At 34.5% G+C, this 20,775-nt stretch overlaps 1 protein-coding gene across 1 annotated transcript in view; it reads left to right on the top strand.

Moving 5' to 3' along the window:
* KIF18A (kinesin family member 18A) overlaps window positions 1-20,775 on the top strand; it is an 80,064-nt gene that overhangs the window by 50,281 nt on the left and 9,008 nt on the right. The window contains exon 14 of the mRNA XM_061151067.1: window positions 19,867-20,305. Within this exon, the coding sequence (XP_061007050.1) occupies window positions 19,867-20,305 (439 nt within the window). The remainder of the gene's footprint in view (window positions 1-19,866; window positions 20,306-20,775) is intronic.

The raw sequence follows: 20,775 nt of genomic DNA, 5'->3' as shown, positions 1-20,775 counted from the left end.
CTCTAGTTTTTCATTGTTAGTATATAGAAATGCCAGGGATTTCTGTGTATTTATATACTACAACTTTACTAAAGTCATTGATTGGCTCTAGTAGTTTTCTGGAGGCATCATTAGGGTTTTCTATGTATAGTATGTTGTCATCTGCAAATAGTAAGAGTTTTACTTCTTTTTTGTTTACTTCCTTTTTGATCTGGATTCTTTTTCTTTCTTTTTGCTCTCTGATTGCTGTAGCTAGAACTTCGTGAAACTATATTGAATAATAGTAGTGAGAGTGGGCACTCCTGTCTTGTTCCTGATTTGAGAGGAAATGCTTTCAGTTTTTCATCATTGAGAATACTGTTTGCTGTGGGTTTGTCATATATGGCCTTTATCATGCTGAGGTATGTTCCTTCTATGCCCATTTTTCTAGAGAGCTTTTATGGTCCTTTCTATGCCCATTTTCTGAAGAATTTTTATCATAAATGGGTATTGATTTTTGTCAAAAGCTTTTTCTACATCTGTTGAGCCATCATATGGTTTTCATCTTCCAGGTTGTTTATATGGTGTGTCACATTGATTTGTATGTATTGAAGAATCCTTGCATCCCTAGGGAAAAACCCTCTTGATCATGGTGTATGATCATTTTAATGTGGTGTTGGATTCTGTTCACTAATATTTTGTCCAGGATTTCTGCATCTATGTACATCATTGATATTGTCCTATATATATATTTGTGTGTGTGTGTGTGTGATACCTTTGTCTGGTTTTGGTTTCAGGACGATTGTGGCCCCATAGAATGAGTTTGGGAGTGTTCCTCTCTCTGTGATTTTTTGGTATAGTTTGAGAATGATGGTTTTTAGTTCTTTTCTAAATATTTGATAGAATTGATCTATCCTGGAAAATGTTCCATGTGCACTTGACAAAAATGTATTTTGCTGGAGTGGAATGTTTTAAAGATATCAATTAGGTCCATCTGGTATAAAGTATGATTTAAGCCTGTGTTTCTTTATTAATTTTCCTGTGTGGATGATCTGTCCAGTGGTGTAGGTAGGGTATTAAAATCCTTTACTATTACCATGTTACTGTCAATTTCCCCTTTTATGGTTGTTTGCATTTGCTTTATGTATTGAGGTGCTCCTATGTTGGGTGCATAAATATTTATAATTATTATATCTTCTTCTTGGATTGATCCTTTGATCATTATGTAGTATCCTTCCTTATTTCTTGTAGCAGTTTTTATTTTAAAGTCTATTTTATCTGATATAAGTATTGCTATTCCCACTTTCTTTTGATTCCCCTTTGCATGGAATATATTTTTCCATCCCCTGACTTTTAGTCATATGTGCCCTTAGGTCTGAAGTGAGTTTCTTTTAGGCACTATATGCCTAAGTCTTGTTTCTGTATCCATTCAACCAGTCTTTGTCTTTTGGTTGGGGCATTTAAATCCATTTACATTTAAAGTAGTTATAAATATGTATGTTCCTGTTGCCATTTTCTTAATTGTTTAGGGTTTATTTTTGTGAGTCTTTTTCTTCTCCTGTGTTTCTTCCTAAACAAGTTCCTTTATCATTTGTTATAAAGCTGCCTTGGTGGTGTCAGATTCTCTTAGCTTTTGTCTGTAAAACTTGATTTCACCATCAAATATGAATGAAATCCTTGCTGGGTGGAGTGATCTTGGTTGTAGTTTTTTCTCTTTCATCACTTTAAATATATCCTGCCACTCCTGGCATGAGTTTCTGCTGAAAAATCAACTGTTAGCCTTCTGGGCATTCATTTGTATGTTATTTTATGCTTTTCCCTTGCTGCTTTTAATATTTTTTTTTGGTCTTTAATTTTTGTTAACTTGATTAATATATATCTTGGTGTATGTCTCTGAGTTTATCCTGTAAGAGACTCTCTGGGCTTCCTGTACGTGGGTGGCTGTTTGGGTGTCCTTTCCATGTTGGGGAAGTTTTTGACTATAATCTCAAATATTTTCTCATACCCTTTCTTTTTCTTTTCTTCTTCTGGGACTCCTATAATTCAAATGTTGGTGGGTTTAATATTGTCCCAGAGGTTTCTGAGACTGTCCTCAATACTTTTCATTCTTTTTTCTTTATTCTGCTCCTCAGCATTTATTTATATCATTCTATCTTCCAGCTCACTTATCTATTCTTCTGCTTCAGTTACTCTCTTATTGATTCCTTCTACAGTATTCTTAATTTCAGTAATTGTGCTGTTCATCACTATTTGTTTATTCTTTGTTTTTTCTAGGTCTTTGTTAAATGTTTCTTGTATTTTCTCCATTCTATTTTCTATATTTTGAAACTTCTTTACTATCGTTACTCTAAATTCTTTTTCAGATAGGTTGCCAGTTTCCTCTTCACTTATTTTGGTCTTATAGCTTTTTACATTGCTCCTTCATCTGTAACATATTTTTGTCTTATTTCATTTTTTTTTTTTAATGGGTGAGACTGTGTTCCTGTCTTACTAGTTTTTTCCAGCAGTGGAGTTTACAGGCAGTTGGGTAGGACCATCTTGATGTTGAGATGTGGGCCTCTGGAATATCTCACTCTGATTAATATTCTGGGGGCTGACGGTCTCTGCTACTGCAGCAGTTCAGACTCAGCATTTCCACCATGGGCTCAGGCCTGATTTCTGGTCCCAGAGATCAAGCCTGAGGATCTGATCCTCAAGGATTCCCCAAGCCATGGGGTGCAGGGAAAAAAAAAAAGAAAAGGGGAAAAAAACAGCAACAGAAAAGCAGAACAATAACAAAGAATGAAAACTGTAATAAACATAGAATAGCAGCAGATACATTAGAAAAAATAAAAGTATATTTGAAATGACCCCTGGAAGGTAAAACCAGACTCCCGATAGGAAAGAGAGAGAAAGAAAAAAAAAAAAAAAAAAAAAAATATATATATATATATACACACACACACACACACATACACACACATATACATATATATATACATATATACACATATGTATATAAATATATATAAACACATATATAAAAATAAGAGGGAGCAGATTAATATTTAATAGCTTTTTTATTTCAGTATCCAAACAAAACCCATACGTTGTTGTTATTATTCATTGGTTGATGTATCTGTACATCCTTTTAAATCTGCAGTTCTCCTTCCCTCTTTGTCTTTGCTAATTACTTATTGCCAGTTTAATAGTCATAAATATCATCTTTCCAATTTTCCTTTTTTTTACTAGTATACTTGAGTAATTTTTTCATCTATTTAAGGATAGGTTTTCTGTGAATGACTTAGCCATCATTTGATCAGTCATCTTTTTTTTCACAGTCTGTATAGCAAAAATTATTACTTATTTAGAAGAGCTTAAGATACAGATATTTATTCATTCATTCAGTAATATTTATTGAGCTTCATCTGTGTTCTTATTTGATAGTAAGGACACATTAGAGTACAAAGGCAGGTCATATAGAGCCTTGTAGTTCATTTTACGGACATAGCCTTTACTCTGAATGAAACAGGGAACCATAATATGATCTAAGCAGAAAAGTAGCTTACCTTAGTCATGATTTTAAAAGATCCCTCTGGTTTCTGTGTTGAGAATAGATTGTCACATGGCAAGGATTGAAACTCTTTAAGACACCACTGCAATAACTCACGTAAAAGATCATGGTAGCTTGACCATGTTGGTAGCAGTGGAGTTGGTCAGAAGTGGTCAGATTGTAATATATTTTGAAGGTAGAGTCAGCAGGACATTGTAACAAATTTTATTTGGGGTGTGAGAGAAAGAAAGGTCAAGCATGACTAAGATTTCTGAACTCAGCAACTGAAAGAATTGAGTCACCTTAAAAGAGATGGTGGAGCAGGCTTACAGGGTGGAGGTGTTAGAAGATTAGGAGTTCAGTTTGGATCATTTTAAACTTGTCTAAGATACATCCAAGTGGAGACATCATGTAAGTAGTTCGATCCAAGGATCTGGAGTTTATGAGAGAAGCCTAAACTCAAAGATAAATTTGAGAATTAGTAACACGTAGGTGATTTTTAAGGCCATAGGAATAGGTGAGATCATCAGAGATTATTAACTCTTTCCTGTAGGATACATGTTGCAAAATTCTTCAAGTTTATCATTTACTGTTAACTTTTTTTGAGATGTCCTTTTTAATACTGAAATTTTAACATTTTATGTAATAAAATAGCTTCATTTGTTGTGTTTTGTTTTCTCTCCCTGCTTTTGGAATTATTCCTCAAAAGGGCTTTTCACCCATAATCTTTTTAAATTTTCGCTTCTGTTTATTCCAAATTTATTTTGATGTAAGATAACATGCAAGACTCTAACTTAATTATTTTCCAAGGATTTGTCATTCTTATGTAATATATCACAGTCTATTCTTACGGCACCTTTAACTTACATACAGTAAGCAGTCATAGATAATTCTGTTTGTTGGGTTTTTTTCTTATTCTTTTACCTATTTGTCTATCCTAGAGCTAGTAACTGTTATTTTAATAACTGATAGTTTGTAGTATTTTTTTTAAGTATAGCAGTGCTAATCCTCCTTTATTATTCTTTGTTTTCAAGCTGTTCTTACCTATCCCTGAGAAATAATATTTTTCTAATTCCAAAGAAATAAAATTCTTTTAAAAATTGGTAAATCAGTTTTGTCTTCACATTTTCCTACTGTCAAACCTCTGTCTAGAATAGTCTTTCCATATTCATACCGTCTTGTATGTTCCTCAGCAAAGTTTTAGAATTTTCTTCATATATGTCTTATACATTTGTTATTAAAGACATCCATAGGTTTTATATTTTTGTTATATGGACTGTTTTTCTTATAATCATAAGCCTATATAGTACTCCTTATTCAAGAAGAAACTAACTTTTTGAATTTTGTTAATTTTAATACTTTACCAAGGTCAGTACTTAATTTTGGGATTGGTGTTTATTTGACTTAAATCTTTGACTCCAAATTACATGTCTGTTGACTTGGAATGAAGCATACACCTATTTTGGGGTCTGGAAAACAGAAATTGCACTCACTGAGTGCCATGCAGTGTGGAGATGCCGGCTGCAGAGCTTATTTATGGAACTGATAAAATTTCTGACATTAAATGAAAAGTCAAGATTTCCTCATTATCCATCTGGAAACTCACATTTAGTAATATTTCTGTCTCTAACCTTTCTTTTTCTAAAATTTTGCACCCCATGTCAGTGGTTTTATCTTAGAGTACACAAAAGATACTAGTAGAACCAGTTTCTTGTACAGATATTCTGGGGTTACATAGGGTTCTTATGTAAGTTTGTTTCCCCTATAATTAGTTGAATGCAAAATAACTTTATTTTTTAAAAAAAACTTTATACTAACTCCTCATATAAAAATATGAAGCATCAAAACATTTATAAGCTAAATCTTTCCTATATCTTCACATTTGGCCACAAAATTTAATCAATACCAATAGACAATGGAAGTTATTTTTGAAGCCCAAATATATTTCATTTGGCCCTTAGTCTCCTTGTCCACAAAGTAGTGTTCAGTTACTCATCATAACTGCAAATACTGCTGCAAATTAAAAGATTCTCTGTACTGTCTTTTTCTTTTTCCCATGTTAAAAAAGTATGACTACTAGGAAAATGAGACTGAAAGGAAAACACGATATCTGCTATTTCCCATGGAGACAAGTTTCAAAAGGTTGTGGTTGATTTATTGCTCATAGTGCTAGATTAATTTAAAGGACTATGACAGTTCTTAAGATGTATTCTCTCTTTGTGATATTTGTAAATAACTGACATTATCTGTGTAGGCATTAATACTACAATAACCACAATAGTGTCTATGAATTCATTATAAAATGGTTGTTAGTTTGGTTAATTCATTAGTACTTTAAGGTTATAGATCTTTTAAATAGTTGTAATTCATTCACTTGTACATTTGCAGCTATGAATTCCATGAGTCACAAGGCTGTTGAAAAGAATCCAGATTTATGATTAGAACAGTAATTGTATCAATCACTTGTAGCCCAGAAATGTTTATTGAAATGCATATATTAATACTTGATTTCACTTTAGAACTTTGTCAACTAATTTTAATTTAGCATCGTTTCCCAAAATACTTGCTCACATACATATTAACATAAGTGCTAACAAAAGAAAAAATCCTTGCCATCATCTTGTATCAAACCTCAGTTGGATCTAATCCCATTCATCAGTGTCTCCCTGTCATGAACCCTACTTTGCAGCCTGTGACTCATGTTAGCTAAACACTGCATTCTGCTTTTTACACTAACGTACAGCTCTGTAAATCTTTTAACATTTGCAGTCTTAAGCTTTTGATAAATTAGTTCCTTTGGGTAAAATCATTCAGGATACATGATATGACACATCAAAAAGATGACCCCAGAAGGTCTGCCCATTTTTTAAGAGTGGGATTTTTAACTTATTAGTGATAAATTATCTAGTCTCTTTATTTAGAGAAACCATCTGTAGAATATTTCAAAAAGCTGAAAAATAAATATAGACCCCCTCCAACCTAAGAAACCACATAAAATTGCCAGTTAGTACTTGTGTTTTAGAGATTTATTTAAACAGAGAGAGAGAATAAAATAATGTTTAATTCAATTTATTTTAAAAACATTTTGAGAAAATTTGATGTAAGAAATAATGATAGTGATATCTAGACTAGTTGCTATTTCTTATCTATCCCCCTTTACAATCTACTCTTCACACTAAAAATGATCTTCCTCACAAAGTACAGACCCCTTACTTAGAAGAACCTTTAAAAGCTTACCCAGTCCCATGTCAGACTGAGGACTCACTTTCCTATGGCACTTGGTGCCCAACCTTCTCTTAAGCATGCTTTAATTTTCTCGCCTCTACAGTTTGCAGGCTTTTCCCTCAATCTTGAGTGCTACTTCTTCTCCATTCCACATCCTAGTTGATTAAAATCCTTATCCTCATTGAGAGTCCGATTCAGACAGTGCCTTCTTTTTAAAACCTTCCCATTAGTGAGTCCTGTCCCCTTTGCCTACACACACTCTTACATTCCCATTATATTTTTATTACATTTTTAGTATGCACCTATTATTTCTAAACAGTTTGCTTACTGATGTTTCTTGATTCATCTACATTGAGATATTATCACTCTAAGAGATAAAGACTCAGCTTGTTTACACCACCACTTTATTTTTAATTCCCTGATCTACTAAGGCTCTAGGATATTACATAAGGTATGAAGAGATGGAGCCAAAGCCAAAACTATGCCCAGTTGTAGATGTGACTGGTGATGGAAGTAAAATCTGATGCTGTAAAGAGCAATATTGCATAGGAACCTGGAATGTTAGGTCCATGAATCAAGGCAAATGGGAAGTGGTCAAACGGGAGATGGCAAGAGTATCAACATTTTAGAAGTCAGTGAACTAAAATGGACTGGAATGGGTGAATTTAACTCAGATGACCATTATATCTACTACTGTGGGCAAGAATCCCTTAGAAGAAATGGAGTAGCCATCATAGTCAACAAAAGAGTCCGAAATGCAGTACTTGGATGCAATCTCAAAAATGACAGTGTGATCTCTGTTCATTTCCAAGGCAAACCATTCAATATCACAATAATCCAAGTCTATGTCCCAACCAGTAATGCTGAAGAAGCTGAAGTTGAACAGTTCTGTGAAGATCTATAAGACCTTCTAGAACTAACACCCAAAAAAGATGTCCTTTTCATTATAGGGGAATGGAATGCAAAAGTAGGAAGTCAAGAGATAACTGGAATAACAGGCAAACTTGGCCTTGGAGTACAAACTGAAGCAGGGCAAAGGCTAATAGAGTTTTGCCAAGAGAATTCACAAGTCACAGAAAACACCCTCTTCCAACAACACAAGAGAAGACTATGCATGAACATCACCAGATGGTCAATAGTGAAATCAGATTGATTATATTATTTTCAGCCAACGATGGAGAAGCTCTATACAGTCAGCAAAAATAAGACCAGGAGCTGACTGTGACTCAGATCATGAACTCCTTATTGCCAAATTCAGACTTAAATTGAAGAAAGTAGAGAAAACCACTAGACCATTCAGGTATGACCTAAATCAAATCCCTTATGATTAATACAGTGGAAGTGACAAATAGATTCAAGGGATGAGATCTGATAGACAGTGCCTGAAGAACTATGGACGGAGGTTTGTGACCTTGTACAGGAGTCAACGATCAAGGCCATCTCCAAGAAAAATAAATGCCAAAAGGCAAAATCGTTGTCTGAGGAGACCTTACAAATAGCTGAGAAAAGAAGAGAAGCTAAAGGCAAAGGAGAAAAGGAAAGATATACTCATTTGAATGCAGAGTTCCAAAGAATAGCAAGGAGAGATTAAAAAAAAAAAGGCTTCCTCAGTGATCAATGCAAAAAAATAGAGGAAAGCGAATGGGAAAGACTATAGATCTCTTCAAGAAAATTAGAGATACCAAGGGAACATTTCATGCAAAGATGAGCACAGTAAAGGGCAGAGTGGTATGGCCCTAACAGAAGCAGAAGATACTAAGACAAGGTGGCTAGAATACACAGAACTATATAAAAGTCTTCATGACCCATATAACCATAATGGTGTGATCACTCAGCTAGAGCCAAACATCCTGGAATGAAAACTCAAATGGGCCTTAGGAAGCATCACTACAGACAAAGCTAGTGGAGGTGATGGGATTCTGGTTGAATTAATTCAGATCCTAAAAGATGATGCTGTGAAAGTGCTGCACTAAATATGCCAGCAAATTTGGAAAACTCAGCAGTGGCCACAGGACCAGAAAAGGTTAGTTTTCACTCCAATCCCAAAGAAAGGCAATGCCAAAGAACGTTCAAACTACCACACAATTGCATTAATCTCACACGCTAGCAGAGTACTGCTCAAAATTCTCGAAGCCAGGCTTCAACAGAACGTGAACCATGAATTTTCAGATGTTCAAGCTGGATTTAGAAAAGGCAGTGGGACCTGAGAAAAAATTGCCAACATCCACTGGATCATCGAAAAAGCAAGAGAGTTCCAGAAAAATGTCTACTTCTGCTTTATTGACTATGTCAAAGCCTTTGACTGTGTGCATCACAACAAACTGTGGAAAATTCTTAAAGAGATGGAAATTCCAGACCACCTTACCTGTGTGTGTGTGTCTGTGTGTGTGTGTGTTAGTTGCTCAGTTGTGTCCGACTCTTTGCAGCCCCAGAGACCGTAGCCCATCAGGCCCCTCTGTCCTTGGGATTCCCCAGGCAAGAACACTGGAGTGGGTTGCCATCTCCTTCTCCAAAAGGAACTATAGAAAGAAAGGAAGTGAAGTCACTCAGTCATGTCTGACTCTTTGCAGTGCCATGGACTGTAGCCTACCAGGCTCCTCCATCCATGGAATTTTCCAGGCAAGAGTACTGGAGTCGTTTGCCATTTCCTTCTCCAGACCACCTTACCTGCCTCCTGAGAAATCTGTATGCAAGTCAAGAAGCAACAGGTAGAACCGGACACGGAACAGCAGACTGATTCCAAATTGGGAAAGGAGTACGTCAAGGCTATATATTGTCACCTTGCTTATTTAACTTACATGCAGAGTACATCTTGTGAAATGCCGGGCTGGATGAAGCTCAAGCTCGAATCAAGACTCCCAGGAGAAATATCAGTAATCTCTGATATGCAGATGACACCACACTTATGGCAGAAAGCAAAGAACTAAAGAGCCTCTTCATGAAAGTGAAAGAAGAGAGTGAAAAAGTTGGCTTAAAACTCAACATTCAGAAAACTAAGGTCATGGCATCCGGTCCCATCACTTCATGGCAAATAGATGAGGAAACAGTGGAAACAGTGTCAGACTTTATTTTTGGGGGCTCCAAAATCACTGTGGATTGTGATTGCAGTCATGAAATTAAAAGACGCTTGCTCCTTGGAAGGAGTTATGACCAACCTAGACAGCATATTAAAATGCAGAGACATTACTTTGCCAACACAGGTCCATCTAGTCAAAGCTATGGTTTTTCCAGTAGTCATGTATGGATGTGACAGTTGCACTATAAAGAAAGTTGAGTGCCGAAGAATTGATGCTTTTGAACTGTGGTGTTAGAGAAGACTCTTGAGAGTCCCTTGAACTGCAAGGTGATCAAACCAGTCCATCCTAAAGGAGATCAGTCCTGAATATTCATTTGAAGGACTGATGCTGAAACTGAAGCTCCAGTTTTTTTGGCCGCATGATGCAAAGAACTAACTCACTGAAAAAGACCCTGATGCTGGGAAAGATTGAAGACCTGAGGATAAGGGATGACAGAGGATGAGATGGTTGGATGGCATCACTGACTCGATGGACATGTGCGTGAGCAAGCTCCTTTACCTGGTGATGGACAGGAAAGCCTGGCATGCTGCAGTCTATGGGTTCACAAAGAGCCAGACACAACTGAGTGATTGAACTGAACTGAAATGAACTGGCTTGTCAGTTAGTGGGAACATATAAGAAGTGGCATATGCTAATAAGTATAGTATTTAATCCTAAGGCCTAATTAAGGAAATTTGTTTATAATAATAAGTAAAAAATAAATATCCTAAGAATTCTTTTAAAAATAAAAATATACTGATATTTCTTGAAACTGCTTTTAGAAAGACAAACATGAAACAATTCTGTTTTCTCTTGCTTTCTACTGGAAACATTTTAGAGCCCTAAGCCGAATCTGTGGGATAGACTTCTTGAAGAAATGAAATATTTGAAAGATTGAAGTAATGAAGCAAACTAGATTGTGCTCACAGGTAGACTTAAATAGCTTAAAGAACAATACAGCCACTAAATGCATTTTTAGATGTTTCTCTTGTGCATGTGTACTAAGTTGCTTCAGTCATGTCCAATTCTTTGTGACCCCATGGACTATAGCCTGCCAGGCTCCGCTGTCCATGGGAGTCTCCAGGCAAGAACACTGGATTAGGCTGCCATTTCCTTCTCCAGGGGATCTTCCTGACCCAGGGATGAAACCCAAGTTCTTATGTCTCCTGCACTGGCAGGTGGGTTCTTTACCACTAGCACCACCTGGGAAGCCATGTTTCTCATTTCTCAAATGTCTTTTTGTTATGCTTCTTTATGAAACTCAGTTGTAATTCACTGACAAAGTCAAAATATCTAAACTTACTGCTTTTATTGCATTGTCATCAGTTTATCATATTCCTTAAAATTTCAGAAGTTTGGGGGAATGATAGCAAATGATAGATTAATATCTAAATTATTTTTAGTTCTTCATTAGCCACTTAACCAGTTATCAAATATTTATTCATAATTTCTTCTAACCATTTGGCAAATATAATTTAGTAGGAAGGCAGATTCATTCTAACTTCATAACTGTTTTCAGATTTTTGTTTTGATAGTAAGCTGTATATTAATAGCATATTTTATTCTATAAAATGCTATACAGACAACACAAATGTTAGTTTACTTGTGTTGTAGTCTAGGTAATATTGTGTTAGAATTCAGACTACTACTCATGAAAATTAGTTTTTTTCACCATCTAATCCACAACTTCTGCACTTGCAGTTAGAGTTAATTTTAAAAGTCATTTTAATACTTAAAATACTTTTGAAAGGCTTCTAAAACTTGGCAATCTCAACAAAATGTTTTTGACTGACTTCCTTTTTAAGTCTCTTTATAGATTTACAGTAAACAAACTTTTTGAAGCGGAATCTCTAGCCATAATGTAGGAACAGATAAATAGAACACTAAACCAATTTATCCTGAAATGCACATTTTCAGTTGTGTATAAGATGCCTTAAAGCATTATATAAATATTTTAAGATGTTTCCTAAACTATTAACGGATAAGTATTACAAAGACTAGGATTGGATTCATTAAGCAAAACTTACCCTCGGGTTTAGAAGAAAGACTCTTCTATATCTTTCATTAGCTCTGATCTGTCTCTGATCACTTATAAAATCCTGGTTAAATTGTATTACATAATCATTTTGAAAGTTATATGATTTAATTATGTAACTTTCATCACCTACCCTTTTCCCTAAACTAGGAGTTGTTGAATAAATCTCTAGCATTGTTTCTGCACTTTTGCTAAATTATCATTTTTAAGAAAAGCTTCATGACTATAAAAACAAAAATCAAGTGCATTATCTTGTTACTTTATTAATATGTGCCTTCAACTATGTTAGGTGTAATAAACCTTAAAAGACCATTTGAATTTCCTGTTAGACCTTTATAAGTAAAGCAATATCAAAGTTATTTTTCAGTGAACAGTTTCTCTCCAGGTCATTCCCAAACTGTTATTAGACCTAGATGTATTCTAGTTAATCTGAAAACAGTAATCAAAAATTTTTTTGATTCTTAGAGTGCTGTCCTCTCTGTTTAATCATCTGAATATTTCTCAACAAACCTGTAAAGAAATTAAGTACATCTTACCTTTGTATGGAATTGAAATGTAAAGGTAAAAAAAAGGTATAAGAAACATAACTATAACTAGAGATCTTTTGGAGAAGGATATGACAACCCACTCCAGTACTCTTACCTAGAGAATCCCATGGACGGAGGAGCCTGGCAGGCTACAGTCCGTGGGGTCACAAAGAGTCAGCCACGACTGAAGCGACTTAGCACACATGCAGAGATCTTTAGGATACTTAAAATATATGAAAGTAAAATGATTAAATCCATGTCCTCGTACAAAATATGGCTTTTATTTCTCTAAGAAATAAAGCTTTATTTTTATTTACTATTTATAGTTCACTATAAAGTATATCAGAATTACTCATGCGAACATTCAGATTTCATGAATGGATTACCTGTTCCCCGAAGAAAAGGAATTTTCCTTCATCATGGGACCCATGACTTTAAATGTGTTTTGCTCGTTCTCATCATATTGAATGATTTATTTTTGCTGATTGAGTCACATTTTTATTGGCCTCCTTTATTTTTTTTCTGACATTATCTTATTGAATTATAGTTGATTTACAATGCTGTTAATTTCTTTTTGTTGTTGTTTTCTACTGTACAGCAGAATGATTCAGTTATATATTATACATTCTTTTTCATATTCTTTATTTATTGGCCCTCTTTAAATTCTCCTAGGAAGGTAACTGTCCTGCCTTTCTTTTTGTTAAATGCTGGGAAAAACATGAGTGGGAGAGTGAGATAGTCACCCAGGGGAGAAGAGGGTAAATAAAGAAAAGATCTTCTCCACCTAAGAATTTTTATCTTGCCCTTCTATTTGGTTGCCAATTCATTTCATGTTATTTCCTTGCATGTTTCAGTTAATTAGACTTTTGAATGTAAAGTTTCATAACTTTGTCTAGTTTGACCCTACTCAGTCCATAGATTTTGAGTAAAGCTATCCCAGAATAAGCAAGAGACAATTTTGGTCTGTTCTTTCTCTTACAGCCCCCAAATCTGACTTTTTCTTTTCATTAAAAGCCTCTGCATGAAGTAATACCTGTATGCAATAATACCTATGTAAGGCAACAAGTACTATAATATTTGTGGAAGTATTACTGCTCACTCCCAATTCTTATTCATCTTTTAACTATTTCTTTTGGTTTTTCACCCTAATTTCTAAATTTCAATTTATGCTGCTAATTCTTGTTTGTATTTTCCAATTTTAAATATTTCTCTTTTTATTTTAGAAGATAAGGTTTTAACTCCTTTACACTGTGTATACATTTCCTCCTCCTTTTTGCCAAAACAGTTTTTCACCTTTTTAAAAATAAATTTCGAGTGTTATCAAGTAAGTATCATTCCTTGTTGAGTCAAGAACTGCATAAACTCTTTCTTGTACCGATTTGCTGTTTCTGTATGTAGTATTTGTTTTTTCCGTTCTCTTTCTTCTTGTTCTCCTTTATTCTACAGAAGTACATCCTCCAGTAGATTTGGAGAATGTATGTATAGGAAGTAAAATTTTTTTTAGATCATGGATGTATAGCAATATTTTTATTCTCTGATTGTTTGACTCAGTATAGAATTCTAGGTTGGAAATAAATTTTCCAAGAACTGTGAAGATGTTTCTCTATTGATTTCTAGATTCCAGTGTTGCTGTTAACTGTCATGACATTTTTATTTTTCATATTTTGTGTGAGACTTTCTGCCAGGAAAATTTTGGGTTCCTAGGTGTTCAGAAATGTCACAATGCTATACCTTGGTGTTGTTTAAGTCATTATACTAAATAGTTTGTGGGCCTTTTTCTCTGGAAAACTTTATCTTTTCACTCTGGGAAATTTTCACATATTTTAAAGTACTTAAACATGCTTACATAGATAAACCTCTGTAATATTTTTTTCCCTTCTTTCTTTTCTGTCTTTGAAACATTATTAATCTGATTTTGGATCTCCTGGATTAATCTTCTAATTCTGTTATCTGTTTTCTAGTATTTACCTCTGTTTGTTTGCTAGTCTTTCTAGGAGATGTCTTCAGCTTTATCTTACAATCTTTATTTTTAGTTTTTTCCTCTCATTTTAAATTTCTAAGAACTCTGTCTTATAATTCAGTGTTTCTTTCCATAGCACTTTCATTTTGTTTCATGATTGTAATAAGTTTCTCATTTCACTGAAGACATTAATTATGGTTTCCTACAATACTTGTCTGTATCCTTTATTATCTATCTCAAATATCTGGTGACTTTTGATGTATTCTGTGTGCATAGGTCTTTCAGCTAATTAGCCTTGATTTATGGCAATGTCTAAAAAATTAGTTGAAAAATGTCAATACTTAGGTCTTCTTTTATTGCTATAGTTTATTATCTAAAAAGAACTATTTGATTTCCCATTTAGAGGCTGTATAAGCCCAGCTACCAGTATGTTAGACAAGTAGGAGAGAAATCTGAGTACATTTCTTGTTCCATAACTGACTACAACTTTTTTTTTCTTTCATTAATCAAGTAAACATCAAAACTATGCTGAAAATAATAGTAGTGACTTCTTTTAACAGTCTCAACATTATGGTTATTGTTGTTATTTGGACATGAAGTCATATTCACATAACCATGGATCATAACCATTTCAGGGCAATAGAAATGCAGTATACCTACACTTTTTGTTGGAGAATTAAGTTCCAAGACATGGTCTACAAGTAACAAATTTTTTCAGACTATAGGGTACCTGCTATCTTCTATACTTAGTATATGATATAGTAGGCTGGTTCCTTAGATGGAGAGACCCTGGAGAGAAGACTTGCTGTCCTCCCAAGCAACTGCCAGTCTTTTCCATCCCAATTTTATGAGCCTACCTTATGAAAATGCATTTTTAATGTCCAGTCACCTCCTGTGTGGCACCTCCATTGCTGAGGTATTTCATTACCTAACATTGCCTGTTAGAACCTCTTGTTCTGAAAATCCATAAGTACATGATTTTTTTTCTTGTTTTAGGGACCTTTTTTAAAGGAATTATAATTTTCCTCCAGGTTTTTTCTTTTGCATTTCCACTATAAGCCCAAGAATTACAGAATCTTCTTAGATAGTATTTTCCCAGGCTGAATCTGTGATAGCTACAGATGCCTAAGCCTGCTCTTCTGGAAAGTTACTGCACATCTTGTAATGGAAAAGTACAGCAGATCTCTCTTATACACCTAGCATATCCAGTAGTTGTTACAGCCCCTAGCCCAGCCCTCTCCAGTTTGCTATACCCACTTCAAGTATTCCTTTACCTAACTAAAGGGGAATGGCTATTTATTATATATGTGTAATATATATATTTATATATAGTGTATATAATTTATATATAATACAATATAAATTGCATTTGTATGTTATGGATATCATATTAAAAGTGAAATCTCACTTGTTTATTGTGTCCTTTAGTCTTCATGAGTAAATGGAAACTATATGCTTATAGTTTCAGTGAATTGACTGCTGAAATTTTATTTAAGTCTTTAAATCTTATTTTGTCTGATTAACTTCTGAACATTTCTTAGTAGCTAGTCACTCTAAGTAGTCAATTCAGGACTACTTATCTATTAGATTTCTGCTCTCTTATTATTTTATCTGTACTTAAATAATTGATAGGCTAAAAGAAAAGAACCTCCTGGACTTATATTTTGTACATGCTCTATGTTTGTAGCATCTCTTCTTTCAGGTTCAATAAAACAGTGGTATGTGAAAAAAAAAAACAGTGGTATGTGAATCCATTATCAGCCACATCTTCATATTTCTCCTTTAAGGTATTAATATATCCTATCAAGAGAGCAGAATTATGGCTAAAGATAATGTCTGATCATATCAACATTTTATATTGGATATATGTTTAGATTATCCCAAAGAACAGGTCAATATTTCTTTGGTGTATTATGATAGTATACCCCCTTCTCATACTCTTTATAATCAATAGAGCAAATGTGGTCCACTATCATAGGAATTTGCCCACTGCCACTCCAGCAGTTATCTCCGTAGATCTGGGCAAGAAAAATAGTTAACTCTAGATAATCCTTATCCCTTGAGATTTCATGGTCCAATGTGTTCTGAATTTTACAATGTTGTTATGAAGGCTGCATGTTCAAATAACACTTAGATGTTCCTGCTTTAATAATACCTTTGGTTTCCCTTACAGTTTATCACCAGCCTTGATAAACTGGGTATTCGATAAACTGAAAGTGAGACATTGTTTGAAATATATTCTTTTGGTGATAATCGTGCATTGGGTATTGATGGAATATGCTCAGTTTTGTCCAACTCTTTGCAACCCTGTGTACTGTAGCACACCGGGCTCCTTAATCCCTGGGATACAAGAATACTGGAGAGGGTTGCCATTTCCTTCTCCAGGGGATCTTCTCAACCCAGGAATTGAACCTGCATCCCTGCATTGACAAGCGGATTCTTTACCACTGAACCACCTTGATGGAATACTGAAAAGCAATTACAACTTACCCTGTGAATATCATAATGCTAACAGTTGAAGCCTATAATTCTAGAGCCTTTCCTTGAACCTTAAGTATTTTATAGATGTTGTCTAATCCTAGAAAATCCCTGTACATAGAAAGGTAGTATCCCTGTTTTTCTAGGGGGCATTAATGCCTATACTGCTCAAGTGAATTGCCCAAGGTCACTCAGTGAGTTGTTGGTAAAACCAGAAATAGAATCCAAGTCTCCTGACTTCCAGTTCAGTTCTCTGTCCTCGATATAGTTTTCTATCCTCTATATACCCCTACTGCCTCTCATGGGAAAAGAAGTTAATCTTCCAGCTATTAATAGCCACCAAATTGGTGGTAGCAGCACAGTGGAGAAAAGTAACTGTCTTTACACTGCAGCATTAGTGTAAAAATATCTGGTAATGGAAAATTTGACAAATGTCATGTTAAAGGGAGTGGAAAATTATTTTAAGATCTGGATCTCATTTATCTAGTTCTCAGAAAAGTAAAATTCCTTAGTAGAATGGGGATCATATTTTTCTTCCTGTTTTTAAATTGTATTTCCTAGAGGGTAATTGTCAACCTAACCATAGCAGTCTTATTGTCAACTAATGTAACAAGAATAATGCATGTACTCTTGCTGATTGTTATAACTGTATTTTTTAACTTGGTTGAAAGTTTGAACTGTTTTGTTGAAATATTTACATAGCACTTATTTTATTCAGCTTTCAGTGTAATTTAAGTTATTGTCATATTGTAAAACATATATGACATCAATTGGAAATTGTACTGCCTGATTTGAAAACATGGTGAGAAATACACATTATAGTTTCTTCCCTTAACAGCACACTCCATGCAGAATTCCTTTTGTGAGGCACCATGAAGTTTAGCAGAATGAAATAGGCAAAGCAGAAAAAAAAGAAAAAAATTAAGAAATGCAGCATAAGTTCATGAAGCTGATCAAGTTTATCATTATTTATGTAATCAAGTCATTATTTTGTACACTAAAAAAAGTGAGAAATTTCTATGTGCTTAAATATTTAATCATGTCTAGTATTGTGGGAGTTCACACAAAACCATTTGTCTCTCAGTATTAGAGCAAGGGACAAGAATTACCCTACTAAAAATCTTTGTATGGTATGTTTCTGTTTAAAAATTACTAGACATTTTTAATCAGGAAAATGGCATGATCAGAATTATGTTTTAACTAAGGCAAGATTGGTGAAGGTTGGGAAATGCAGGGAAAAGGTAAAAATCTAGTTATTTGGGACTCAGGTGATTGAGAAAGTAGTGGCAAGAGGTTACTCAGAATAAGAGTGTATAGCCATAAAAAAAGAATGAAGTAATGCCATTTGCAGCAACATGGATGGACCTTGCAATTATATACTAAGCGAAGTAAATCAGAGGAACACAAATAATATATGCCATCACTTGAATATAAAAAATGATACATATTTATATTCGTATATCTTCTTGGATTGAGGCCTTGACCATTATGTGGTGTTCTTCCTTGTCTCTTGTAATGATTGTTTATTTTAAAGTCTATTTTATCTGATACAAGTATTGCTACTCCTGCTTTCTTTTGATTTCTATTTGCATGGGATATCTTGTTCCAGCCTTTCACTTTCAGTTTGTATGTGTCCCTAGGTCTGAAGTGAGTCTCCTGTAGACAGCATATTTAAGGGTCTTATTTTTGTATACAGTCAGCCAGTCTATGTCTTTTGGTTGGAGCATTTAACCCATTTCCATTTAAGGTAACTATTGTTAAGGATGGCTCAGTGGGTAAAGAATCAGCCTGCAGTGGAGGAAATGCAGAAGCAGGTTCAGTCCCTGGGTCGGGAAGAGCCCCTGGAGGAGGGCATGGCAGCTCATTCCAGTATTCTTGCCTAGAGAATCCCATGGACAGAGGAGCCTGGTGGGCTGCAGTTCATTAGGCTGCAAAGAGTGACACAACTGAAGCAACTGGGCCCACACATGTGATCCTGTTGCCAAAACCTTTATTGTTTTGGGTTTGTTCTTAGAAGACTTTTCTTTCTTTTGTGTTTCCTATCTAGAGAAGTTCCTTTTGCATTTGTTGTAACGCTGGATTGGTGATGCTGAATTCTCTTAACTTTTGCTTATCTGTAAAGCTTTTGATTTCTCCATCAAACCTGAATGAGATCCTTGCTGGGTAGAGTAATCTTGGTTGTAAGTTTTTTCCTTTCATCACTTTATAGTATATCCTGCCATTCCCTTCTGGCCTGCAGAGTTTCTGCTGAAAGATCAGCTGTTAGCCTTATGGGGGCTCCCTTGTATGTTATTTTTTTGCTTTGCCCTTGCTGCCTTTAATCTTTGTGTTTTTGTTAGTTTGATTATTATGTGTTTGGCATATTTCTCTATGGGTATATCCTGCTTGGGACTCTCTGGGCTTCCTAGACTTGGGTGGATATTTCCTTTCCCATTTTAGGGAAGTTTCCTACTATAATCTCTTCAGATATGTTCTCATACCCTTTCTTGTTTTTTTCTTCTCTGGGACCCCTGTATTTCGAATGTTGGTCCATTTAATGTTGTCCTAGAGGTCTATAAGACTGTCTTCATTTCTTTTCATTCTTTTTTCTTTATTCTACTCTGCTTTAGTTATTTCCACCATTCTGTCTTCCAGTTCACTTATCTGTTCTTCACGCTCAGTTATTCTGCTATTGGTTCCCTCTAATATATTTTTTATTTCAGTTATTGTGTTGTTCATTGCTGATTGTCCAGAACAGAAACAGGTTCACAGACATAGAAAAAAAATCTTATGGAATTAGAAGGTCAAGTACTGATCCTTAGAGAAATGTATACATTTACTGGAGTTTGTTGTCATAATTGCCCAGTATCTCAAGATAGCTGTATTTATAAATTAATATTGATATTGCTATTTAGTATTTATTTTCTGTTTTAGAATTTTTTTATTGACATTATTAGCAATAGCTTTTTTCTTTCCAACTTATTTTCTTTTAAATTTTTATTAATTTAACATAAAATATGCTTATTATTAGGGTTTTTTTCTTCTTTTAACTGATAAGGTTATTAGAAAACTATTTAGGCAACATTATTGAGCTTCTTTTTAATTTTGTTGAACAGGCACATCTCCAGGTGAATCTAATCTGCTTAAAATTCCTTCACAAAAAAGAACCCGAAGAAAATTAATGCCTTCTCCCTTGAACATAAAACATACCCAAACGTCTGTAGAGTCTGAAAATACGCAGCTTAATGATTCCCTCAGCAAAGAGCTTCAGCCCATTGTGTATACTCCAGAAAACTGTAGAAAAACTTCTCAAAATCCATCTACAGGGACCTTATTAAAACCATCACATACTACCAGTTTTCAGACCATCAGCTCAAATATAAACAGTGATAATTCTTTGAAAATGTTGTGTGAGGTAGATATCCCTCTCAGCATGAGAAAAGAACATGGACAGGAGGATTTAAAGTCTACATTTCTTATATGTGAAGATACCAGGAGCTTGGAAAGTGAACTACCTGAACAAGAATCCCTACCAAACAATAACATTTTACAAAGGTACAAAGGAGTATTTGCCAATTCTTCTTTATTTATATAGCCTTTAAACTATTGGCTTTCTTTTTGCTCTGTAGCTATATTTAAGATCTATTTCATAGATGAAGTATGCTATCTTGATTACAAAAGTCAGTGTTTTATCTTCATTAAATCTTATTTGTCTTTCTAAATATTAATCCACTATCACAATATTGTGAAGTCTTTAATTTTGAAGCTTAAGTTGATTGGCCCTTGTTAGGCTAGAGGAAACCTTAAGATATATTTATTTTGTTCTTTGTACTTCAGCATTAGATGTTACAAACTATCAATGGTGGATTATCAAGTGTTTATTATTCATTAATATCTTCACTAAAAGAAATACCACAGTTTCTATTGATATTAACAAGCCTCTCAACTTGCTCAGAAATAGTCATAAGTATAAGGCATGGTTGACTACATGTCATCCAAGCAAAAACATGTCCTTCTCACTTAAT

Source organism: Dama dama, chromosome 1, assembly GCF_033118175.1.
Source record: "Dama dama isolate Ldn47 chromosome 1, ASM3311817v1, whole genome shotgun sequence".
Lineage (NCBI taxonomy): Eukaryota > Metazoa > Chordata > Mammalia > Artiodactyla > Cervidae > Dama > Dama dama.
The sequence above is the reverse complement of the archived record's forward strand: the minus strand, read 5'-3'. Positions and strand labels throughout refer to the sequence as shown.